This window comes from Ascaphus truei, chromosome 5, assembly GCF_040206685.1.
Source record: "Ascaphus truei isolate aAscTru1 chromosome 5, aAscTru1.hap1, whole genome shotgun sequence".
NCBI lineage: Eukaryota > Metazoa > Chordata > Amphibia > Anura > Ascaphidae > Ascaphus > Ascaphus truei.
The window spans coordinates 37,289,598-37,300,347 of record NC_134487.1 but is presented as its reverse complement, the minus strand read 5'-3'; the positions used below and the strand labels follow the sequence as shown (position 1 = coordinate 37,300,347).

The 10,750-nt window shown below is 47.4% G+C and overlaps 1 protein-coding gene across 2 annotated transcripts in view; it reads left to right on the top strand.

The window, feature by feature from the left end:
* Positions 1-4,691: 4,691 nt before the first annotated feature.
* The window catches only part of LOC142494929 (N-acyl-phosphatidylethanolamine-hydrolyzing phospholipase D-like), a 30,120-nt gene continuing 24,061 nt past the window's right edge, over positions 4,692-10,750 (top strand). Inside the window, exon 1 of one of the 2 annotated variants that reach the window (XM_075599641.1) lies at positions 4,692-4,929. In XM_075599641.1, the coding sequence (XP_075455756.1) occupies positions 4,883-4,929 (47 nt within the window). In that variant the 5' untranslated portion in view covers positions 4,692-4,882. The remainder of the gene's footprint in view (positions 4,930-10,750) is intronic. The other variant, XM_075599640.1, reaches the window with a different exon arrangement.

The following is a 10,750-nucleotide window of genomic DNA, read 5'->3' as shown; positions in this document are numbered from 1 at the left end:
CGGGGAAAGCGCACAGGACTGCCTAGCAGAGTTTAAAGCTGGAAAACCCTCAAGAGCTGGAGTGACAGATTCGGAGTTAGAAATAGGGGAACAAAGGGACTTATTCTCTGATAGTAGAACCTTAGTGTTGGCTAGTGAAACATATGTATTCTCCAGGGGAACCTCACAGGACTGCTCGGCAGAGGTTAACGAAAACATATCATTGGTGTCAGGGAACCTGGCCATACACTCAGGGCAAGGATCCGTGGTAGACCAGGGATACAGCCAAGCGGCAGCGAAGCTGGCGAGGGGAGGATCCTGTTCCTTTATGCAAATGTCCAATGTCATGGAAAGGATATGGAGTGTTTTTTGGGCATCAACCAACATGAGGAGAGGGTCCTCTTTTGCTATATAAATGTCTAAAGACAAGGCCAGGGAAGAGAGTTCTTTTTGGGCGTCGTCCAATTCTAAATGGTACACATTTTCCCAAGTTAAAGGGTAACCAGGAAAGCAAATACAAGCGGCCAGCGATTGTTTTAAGTCCCGGAGGCGGTAAACCTTCATCATGAGATCATTGCGGCATTTGTTTTGCAAAGGGGTTAAACCTACAAACACAATCAGATCTTCAATCAGGGGTATTATCTCACATAGAAACTGGTATTCACACTGGGACTGGTTTACAGGCTGGGACAGGCTTTCAGACAGAAACTTACCAACCCTCACCACAGGGCGGTCCGAGTTTGTGCGGCCGAGCATACTGTCAGGGTTCTGCTCGCCACAAACCAGGGTCGGACCGCGAGGCTGAGGTGGGGTTGTAAAAGCACCGACCTGAGACCGCGCAGGCTGATCCGGATTGCGCAGTTCGTAGTCATATGTCGCAGGATCAGGATTGGAGAAGACAGCGTCGTCGTTGTAGAAGCCAGGGTCAGGACAGGAGACATCAGGATAAACATTGTTCAGGCAAGAGTTCGGCAACAGGTAGTCAGGAGAGCCCCGCTTCAGCTTAGGAGTGCGGGGTTGGCCTCTGCGCGAGCGGCGACCATGGCCCATGGTACTGGTCACAGGAGATGGTAGGCAGACCAGAGTAGCACACCGCTTAGCTGCACGGGTGCACCAGTGCTACAGCGCAAGAGTCGTGAGCGGGCTAGGGAATCCTCTGTCTCAGCGCAGGAACCAGGACACGGCCTCTCTAGATTAGGGAAAGAGTAGGCCCCAGGAACCAGGAAGCTGAAGATACACAGGGAAACCTCCGCTTCAGTGCAGGAATCCAGGAGACTGAAGGACACAGGGACGAAACCTCCGCTTCAGTGCAGGAATCCAGGAGGCTGAAGGACGCAGGGACGAAACCTCTGCTTCAGCACAGGAGAACAGGAGTGGACCGCTGCGTGAATATAGCAGCCGGTCACAGGAAACAAGGAGCTGAAGTGAACAAGAAGAGTACTCAGCTACAACACAGGAGACTGGAGCAGACCGCTGCGTGAATATAGCAGCCGGCCTTAGGAAACCTGGAGCTGCAGACAACAAGGAGAATACTCCGCTTCAGCATGAGAGACAGGAACAAGCGAGGGCTTGTGGCAGAACAGATAGTGACATCCAGGAAGGACTATGCTCGGCCAGGAGCATTATGGGAAAGCAATACTTAAAGGCCAGCGGGCCAATCCCCAGCGGGGGTGTGAAGGTACTGCTCCAATGAGTGAATGCAAGTCTAGGTTGCAGTGATAGGCTGCACAGCTGCAATAGATACCAGAGGGAGTGTGTATTGCTTTGGTGAGTGAATCCAGGCTGCAGCAAACATCAGGAGAGGTGCTCCAGGACTGCACACGTCTGCAAGGTAAGGCAACCAGTAAACCGCGGAGCGGATTCCTTACATGAACACACCTGTCCATGGATTTCATTGTTGATTTACCTATCTCCAAGGGTATGAACACAATTCTCGTGGTAGTGGACCGATTCTCATTTTATACCCCTCAAGGTTCTCCCTATTTTATACCCCTCAAGGTTCTCCCCAATTCCCCTAAATTCGCTGATATCTTCATCAGGGAGATCTTCCGCCTTCACAGAGTACCTATGGTGATAGTATCAGACAGAGGGCCACAGTTTATTTCTTGGTTCTGGTGCTCGTTTTGCCTCCAATTAGGCATTGCTCTTCATTTCTCCTCAGGATACCACCCGCAGATTAATGGTCAGATAGAAAGGACCAACCAGTCCCTTGAACAATATTTATGCTGTTTTGTATGACTCTCAAGACGCCTGGGCAGAACTCTTGCCCTGGGCATAATTCGCCCACAACAACGCGCGTAGTGGTTCAACCCTGGAATCCTCGTTCTTCGTGAATTACGGTTTCAACCCGTCGACTCTCCCTCTCGCTCTGCCTGCTTTCGGGGTCTCAGCGGTCAATGACAGGACCAGGGATCTTCAAAACCTTTGAAAGTGGATCCAGATCAACATCAGGAAGGCGGTCGATATTCAGAAGACTCAGGCAGATCGCTATCGCAGACCGGCTCAGGACCTCTAACCTGGCGACAAGGTCTGGCTGTCATCCAGGAATATCAGGCTGAAGGTCCCTTCTATGAAATTTGCACCCAGATTTCTTGGACCCTTCTCTATCTCTGTGAGGATTAATCCAGTTGCTTATTGACTCTCTCTTCCTCCCTCCATGAGGATTCCTTCTGTGTTTCATGTTTCACTTCTCAAGCACGTGGTTCAGAACCTGTACTCTGTTCCTGTTACTTTTCCTCATATGGTCAAAGGCCAACCGGAGTACGAGATTCAGTCTATTTTGGATTCCAAGATTTCCAGAAGATCGCTACATTATCTGGTGCATTGGAGAGGCTTCGGTTCGGAGTTAAGGTCCTGGATTCCGAGTCATCGGGTTCACGCAGCCAGACTGGTCCGTATCTTTCAAACGAAATTTCCGAACAAGCCTTCGTGGAGTCGCCCGGAGATCGCTCCCCGAGGGGTGGGAGGGCGGCGGTACTGTGAGGATACGCCATCCTGGCGGCTGGAGACCGTCTCCTCACCTCAAAACATCTGTCTGCCCGCCCGGGCTCTGTCTCCGCCCCGGCGCGTGGCGAGTGCGCTCATCCAGCCTCCCCTCTGATTCACGCCCCAGTCTCCGCCCCCGTCCTGGTGACGGACAGAACTGGCGAGGGAGTGACTCGCGCTTCGGTCTTCACCCCCTGACCTCACTGACGCGCGCTCAGTCCCGCCTATGTTCCTGATCAGGCTGCATCACAGGGCACACCTGTGTGCACTAGCAGCCTATAGGATTCGGTTTCCTAGTCCCACCTTGACTTCCCATTAGAGGATCTTCTTTTATATACCCTCTGGCTCCAGACTCTCATTGCTGAGGATATTCTTGTGTGACGCTGTGCCTTGCTACATTTTGTTCCTGTATCTCCTTCCTTGCATTGCCATGCCTTGTCTGTTGATCCTGCCACTGCCTGACCCTGCTATGTACCTTGGACTCCGCACCTCTCTACTCCTGTACCTGGCTACGCACCCTGACGATCCGCTACTCTCTAATCCTGAACTTTGCTACATACCCCGACAATCCGCTACTCTCCAGTCCTGATCTGGCAAGTACCCCCTACTACTATACTACTACTACTCACATCTATACTCCTGACCTGGCTTGCACGACCAATCTACATTCTAGGCGCACCCGCGTGGCTGTGGGTTGGCGTTACTCAATTCCCTACCTCAGCACCGCGGTCGCGCTTCGTTTGTGGTGAGCTACGCATTACAAGACCCTTGTTATGACACTCCTGTCTAAGTATCATTCTTTGGGCAGGAGGGAGAGAAAGCAGTAGTGGGGGCTGACTTCTGGAAATCCTGGAACCCACTATGGCTGGAGGCGCTGAACACCAAGAGAACGAACCTAAACCTGTCCTAATCTCCATTTCATCGCAGATCAGACTCAGCTCTCCTGACCCTAACAAGTGTTGCACCACACACTGGGTAGCATAGGCTGTGTATCTCCCAGAGAGGGGGGGATGGGGGGGACGGGGACAGACTGCAACATATGTAGCAATTTTTACGCTTCTTTTAACAGCCAAATGCTATGGAGGATTTTTTTTTTATCTTCCTGATAAGATTGTTTGGGGATGCTACAATTTCGAGGTATATTGTTTTTCTTTTGTTCTTTATTTTTAATTTAATTATGGATACCATTATTAGCTAATGAGATAAAAGTGAAGGAGATTAAGTATGAATTTGATAAAAAAAAGAAAAATATATTTCTTTTGCACATTACACATACCATTTTCACAGGTAAAATGACTTTGCTAGTTTGTTTTAACTTGGTATTTTGCCCACTGTGCTTGTTTAAGATGAGTATCTCATATTCAGCCACTGACTGTGATCCATTCCTATCTAAGGGGACGCAACCTAACAGATGGGCAAATGCCATTGTCATCCTTATTGTTGTACAACACTTTGCCTCTATAGGTCCCTGTTGTGTAATGTGGGTGACAGAAGTATGTTATCATGGTATTTACAGATTGGAACAAAAACAAATACCAGATATCTGAGGGGTGCAGACTCCGAGTCATACAGGCAGGGTAATGCCCGGGGATTTCCTTGATATTTGTTTGCTAATAACCCGCCTCCTCGTGTTGCAATATGGGTGGGCTGCAGTGACATGTTGCTGGTGAGGAGGAGCCGCACGGTGTGTGATGGGCGGGCTGCAGTGACATGGTGCTGGTGAGGAGGAGCTGCACGGGTCTCTGGAGCTGCCTGCTGCAGTTGCTGCCTCCTGTGTCGCCCTCAGCCGCCTCCTGTGTCGCCCTCAGCCGCCTGTGTGTGCGGCAGGAAGCAAAGCAGCATCAGTTGCAGCACCAGCAGCAAGCCACGCTCCCTGAGCCCGGGACATCAGGAGAGGGGAAGGATCCTCATTGAGGCAATGGAGAGGGACAACCAGCAGCAAGAAGAGGAGGGGGAGGCAGAGAGGTGAGCATTGTCGTGTGTAAAAAAATACGTGCTGGGGTTTGTGTGCAAGAGAGTGGGTTGCTCGGGAGGCAGATCAGAGGCAGGGGTGCATAGGAGTCTGTGTGTACAAGAAGCAGGGACCAGAGGTGTGTGCACAAGAAACAGATTTATAGGTGCAAGTGTGTTAGAGGCAGGACGGAGAGGTGTATGCATGTTAGAGGCAGGACGCAGAGGTGTATGCATGTTAGAGGCAGGACGCAGAGGTGTGCGCATGAAAGAGGCGGGACACAGGCGTGCATGTAACAGGCAGGGCTCAGAGGTATGTGCGCACATGTAAGCGGCAGGGCGCAATGGTGTGCGTGCATGTAAGAGGCAGGGCGCAGAGGTGTGCGCATATGTAAGAGGCAGGGCGCAATGGTGTGCGCGCATGTAAGAGGCAGGGCGCAATGGTGTGCGCGCATGTAAGATGCGGGACACAGACGTCTGTGCGCATGTAAGAGGTGGGACGCAGAGTTGTGCACGTATGTTGAGGGCAGAGGTGTGTGCACAAGAGGCAGAGATTTATAGGTGCAAATGTGTTAAGAGGCGCAATGCAGAGCGGTGCGCGCATGTAACAGGCAGGGCGCAGTTCAAGATGCCATTTAAAAAATAAAATAAAAAATACATTCAATATGTGCATCAATACAATCCACACAATAAGTAATTGGCTAAATTGCCTATCGATACATTCTCCTGTGATCAATCGGCGAAGATTCGGCTTGGGTTTCACTAAATCCCTGTCAGTGCAGCAGAAGAGGACAAAGATACAAAGTTTTGTGTGGAAGATCATGTGACCAGGCAGTCACTAGATACAATTGGTTCACTGCTAGGGAGAGGGCAGGGTTCAAACGGGTATGCAGGAGCCTGTTTCAGGAGAGGAAGGGGATGTTGCTTTGTAAATGGTTGCTATAGAAACAAAAAAAATGCTTGTTATATTATAATACATTAAAAAAAATTCAATGCTACAAGTATTTTCTCATAGTAGAGAACTGACATGAGAAAAAAAACACATGTAGGATATTGCTCGAACTGCAGCTTTATTTAACACTTGTCATTATTTCAACAGGTGTAAATTAAATGTGGATAAAGCAGGTACTTGACTGCACCCTAGAGATATACAGTGGTATCGCAGAAAGCCAATGTCACATTTTGTTGCATTACAAATAATGTATGCACAGTTTTTCAAACAAACTATTTTTATTCTAAGCTACAAAGCTGCAGTGGTTAAACTGAACAATTATATGAGGAAGTTAAATGTTAGACAAGAAAATGTACAAAATGAAATGTACTGGTTTCATAAGTATTCAGCCCCTTAAGTCAGTACTTGGTAGATGCACCTTTTGCAGCAATTGCTGCTGTGAGTCTTTTTGTATAGGTCTGTGCTAGCGTTGCACATTAGGATGGTGACATTTTGTCCATTCTTCATGGTAAAATATATCCAGTTTTTGCAAAGTTTGCTAGGGATCGTCAATAGGCTGCAATCTTCAAGTCTCGCCATACATGTTCGATTGGATTCAAGTGAGGACTTGGACTGGAGCACTCATGAACATTCGTTCTCTTCTTGTTTAACCACTCCAGTGTGACTTTGGCTTTGGGTTTTAGGTCACTGTGCTGCTGAGATGTGAATTTCATCTCCGGTTTTCCCTCAAGGATTCACCTGTACGTTGCACCATCCATTCTCCCCTCTATCCTAACAAGCTTCCCAGTCCCTGCTGAAGAGAAGCATTCCCATAACATGATGTTGCCACCACCATGCTTGATAGTTGGGATGGTGTTGACTGGGTGATGTGCACTGTTGGGCTTGCGCCAGATATAACACACAGAATTTAGACCAAAAAATTTAATTTTTGTCTCGTGTGACCACAAAACTCTTTCCCACATGTCTACAGCATCATGTTTATGCTTTTCCGCAAAATCCATATGTGAGTTAAGATGAGTCTCTTTAAGTACTAGCTTCATTCTTGCCACCCTGCCATACAGGCCAGCTTTGTGTAGGGACCGACTTATTGTTGATATGTGAACACCGACTCCCATCCTCCCATCTCGGACACAGAAGTTTGCAGATCTCTGAAGGTCATTGTTGGCTTCAGAGAGTGACATCTCAAACCAGTTTCCTGCTTGCCTGGCTTCTCAGTTTGGGCGGACGACCTGATCTGGGTGGTATGATGCATCTTCTACTTCTTAAGGATGGACTTCACTGTGCTGAGGGACAATGAGCGCCATTGATATTTTCTTGTACCCTTCTAAGCTGTGCCTCTCTACCACTTTATACCTGACTTGTTTCAAAAGCTCCTTAGTCTTCATGGTTGCTTTGTTGGATCACTACGTGAGTTGCAGCTTGAAAGTCTTTATATACCTGTGGGAAATGATCTACAAGTCAAACCACATTGATTACACACACGCTGAAACCATTTCACTCATTTTGTAACCTTTCAAACAATTAATTTGCACCTGCAATCTGTTTTTCTCTGTAAATCTTCTTTATATTCTATATGCATTTTCTAACTCTAGTTTTTGTAGATTCTACATGTAAAGTCTAATTTGAAAGCGTTGTGGAGTACTCTGTGCAAAACAAAATGTGAAAAATGTGTAAGGGGTGGGGGGTGGTTTGAATACTTCTGTATACTGTTGTTTTTGAATGTCAGGATGTGGTTCAGACCTTACCCTTTTTCATCAATGAATAATTAACCAGATTATAAAACGGGCTTTAGGGTAGAAGTCCGGCTCCTTGTCCAGAGCTGCGTTGTTTATCTTTAGTTTACCCTGCAAACAGGTAATCCAACACAATCTCCTTCCTGCTTTTTGCTTCTAAGGGCTTGACCCCGCTGCTTACACTGCACGGACGAGAGCCCTCCCCTCAATGGCGCTGGGCCCGCTGCGAGGGGGGGCCGCAGCGCTGAGGCGAGAGCTGCTCCTGCTCTCAATAGAATTGAATTGAGAGCAGGACTCGCGTCGAGCGATACGGCACGCCCCGCGGCGGTTCAGCCAATGAGGGCGAACCTGCCGGGTGACGTCATGGCCGCGCCCCCGTCACTCCCCCGCCACGCCCCCCCCGGTCTCTCTTCCTGCAGCTCTCTGCAGACCAGGTAATCGGCTGCACACGCCGCCAATCTCGCGGGCGCGCGTTGCAGCGGAGATACCGGGGCCTTAGCCTCAACTCCTTGAACGCCTTGTATTCTCTCACTTGCTCCATTTTCTCACCACCTATTCTCTCAGACAATCTCTACAATCTGGTTACTGCACTACTCACTACCCTGAAACAGCCCTCACTAAAATGACGACCTCCTTTCTGCTAAAGACAAAGGTCACTACACTGCTCATATTACTCGACCTCTCTGCAGCATTTGATACTGTGAACCACCCTCTTCTTCTTCACATTCTCTTGGTATCCGTAAACAAAGCCCTATCCTGGATCTCCTCTTACCTCTACCTTCGTACTTTCAGTGTCTCTTTGGCTAATACCACCTTCTCCTCTTCCTTCCCCCCCTCTCCTCAATGGGGGTACCCCAGGGCTCTGTCCTGGGACCTCTTTTCTTTTTACACACTCTCTCGAAGTAACCTTATTACATGTCCTGCCTTCCTGACTCTCTCATCTGTCTTCCCTACAATCTATCCTAAACGCTGGTGCCAGAATCACTTTACCCTTTCCTAAATCTGTCTCAGTATCTCCCCTGCTGAAATCCCTCTCCTGGCTTCCCATCAAATCCCTAATAACACACTCAATTCTCCTGACTTTTTTAAGGTTTTACACTCCTGCTCCACCTTACATCTCAGCCCTAATTTCTCGCTGTACACCATCCTGACTCTTGCGCTCTGCTGAAAGATGTCTTCTCCTTACCCCTTTTGTGTCTAAAGCCCTCTCCTACCTTAAACCTTTCTCACTGGCTGTCCCACACCTCTGGAATGCTCTTTCTTTCCCTCAATATCCGACTAGTACCATCTCTGTCCACCTTTTAAGACCCATGTTAAAACCCAACTCCTTAATGAAGCATATGAGTAGCTCCGTGGCTTATGCAATACACCTCATACATCGACCTTGGCATGTTGCAGACGCACTTATCAGAACGCCCTCCTACTGTCTCTGTATGTTCTTCCTACTTACAATTAGATTGTAAGCTCTTCGGGGCAGGGACTCCTTTTCTTAAATGTTACTTTTATGCCTGAAGCGCTTGTTCCCATTATGTGTTGTTTGTATTATTTGTTATTTATATTATGTCATGTGTGTTACTGCTGTGAAGCGCCATGTACATTAATGGTGCCATACATACATACATACAACTACAGTTTTATGTATGCAGTAGAGTAAGCAGGACCTTTCTATTGTGTCCTGGAACTTATTCTCAGCAGTCCTGCACAAAAGGTCTGTGTTGATCTTTTATATCTAGTTTGTGAGTCCAGGTGCATGTGTATGATGGATCTACAGAAAAGCAAAGTAATTCTGCAATTTACTTGTGGTGAGAGGACAGAGAGATGAGCATTGTAGATACAGAGAGGGATCGCACTTATAAGAATTTTACTTGGTGTAAATAAGATGCTCTTAAAGCCTAATTAGTTTCAGTCCGCAACGCAGACTGTTCAATACCGTTCAATAGTAATAGCACACAACTCTCATGCTGAAATTATAGTTTTAAAGAACTTATATTTTTTGTAACCAAAAAAAAAGGGAGGTGGGAAAATAATTTGTCCCTTTCAGTGCCGGAGGCAGAGTGCCACTCTCCTCCAGCATGCCACAAGGAGTGATCGCGATGTCTGTGATGAGACTAATAGAAGAATCCTCTTTCGTCCAGATCGCATTGGGTGATTTCTCCTAGACAATGAGCAGAAAGCCCATGCTGTAGCCACTACATCATTAGGACTATTGTGTGCCAGACCCCATGATGTGGTGGCTACCTCATGGGCCACCCAAAGGGTTAAAACTACAATTTCTGCACGAGTGCAGTTTTGTCCCTATTGAAGAGGACAAAAAGGTCTCCAGTCAAATGGATCCAAAATTTGCATTCCCCTGTTTGCATGGGGCAAAAGCTCTTTTTCTTGGATTCACGAAAGGTCTATCCTTTTGATTTTGCCTTTAAAAAAAAAATCGTCAGTAGATTAAATTGGCGTTTGATATTGCCTTTTAAAAAATAAAGATAACACAAAGCAAAGTGCTTAGTCGCTATGTGCAATTAAATAAAATACAATAATAACACAATATATACAGGGCAGCCAGGAACACTAGCAGAACAACACCAGAGAGAACACAAAGAAAATATACAGACCAGCGCCCAAAAAAGAGAGTCCAAAGTCCCTAATAGAGTCCAAACAGATGGAAGGGAAGATAATCCAGATGGTCCAATCACTGAAAGATCTCCAATCCGGGGGTCCGTGACATAGGGACAGAAACAAAGAAAAATAATAGTGTAATACGTAATGTTAAAATGGGACAAACAACATGAAACACTTAACAGAAGACAAACATAAAGCAATCAAGCTGAAAGAAAAATAACTATTTAATAAAACAAACGGAGCCTGCTGCAGCGGGTCATCAAGGGGTTTAAACCCAAAACCCTACTTACAGCAGGACTGGAATAAACAAGCATGTGTGACCAAGTGGGGCAGACGCCAGCAGCAGTGGGGGTCCTCACGGGATCCCTGATGTGTAATTTCTTTCCCTCTAGCTTCGGAACACTCTCCAAGATGGACGCCGAGTAGGGGAACTCCACACTCTCCTGCTTGCCAGCACAGCAGCCTCGATGATGCTGCTTCCTGTTTCACTTGATTGACACTTGTCATAACCAGTGTAACTCCAAGGCGCCATGACCTT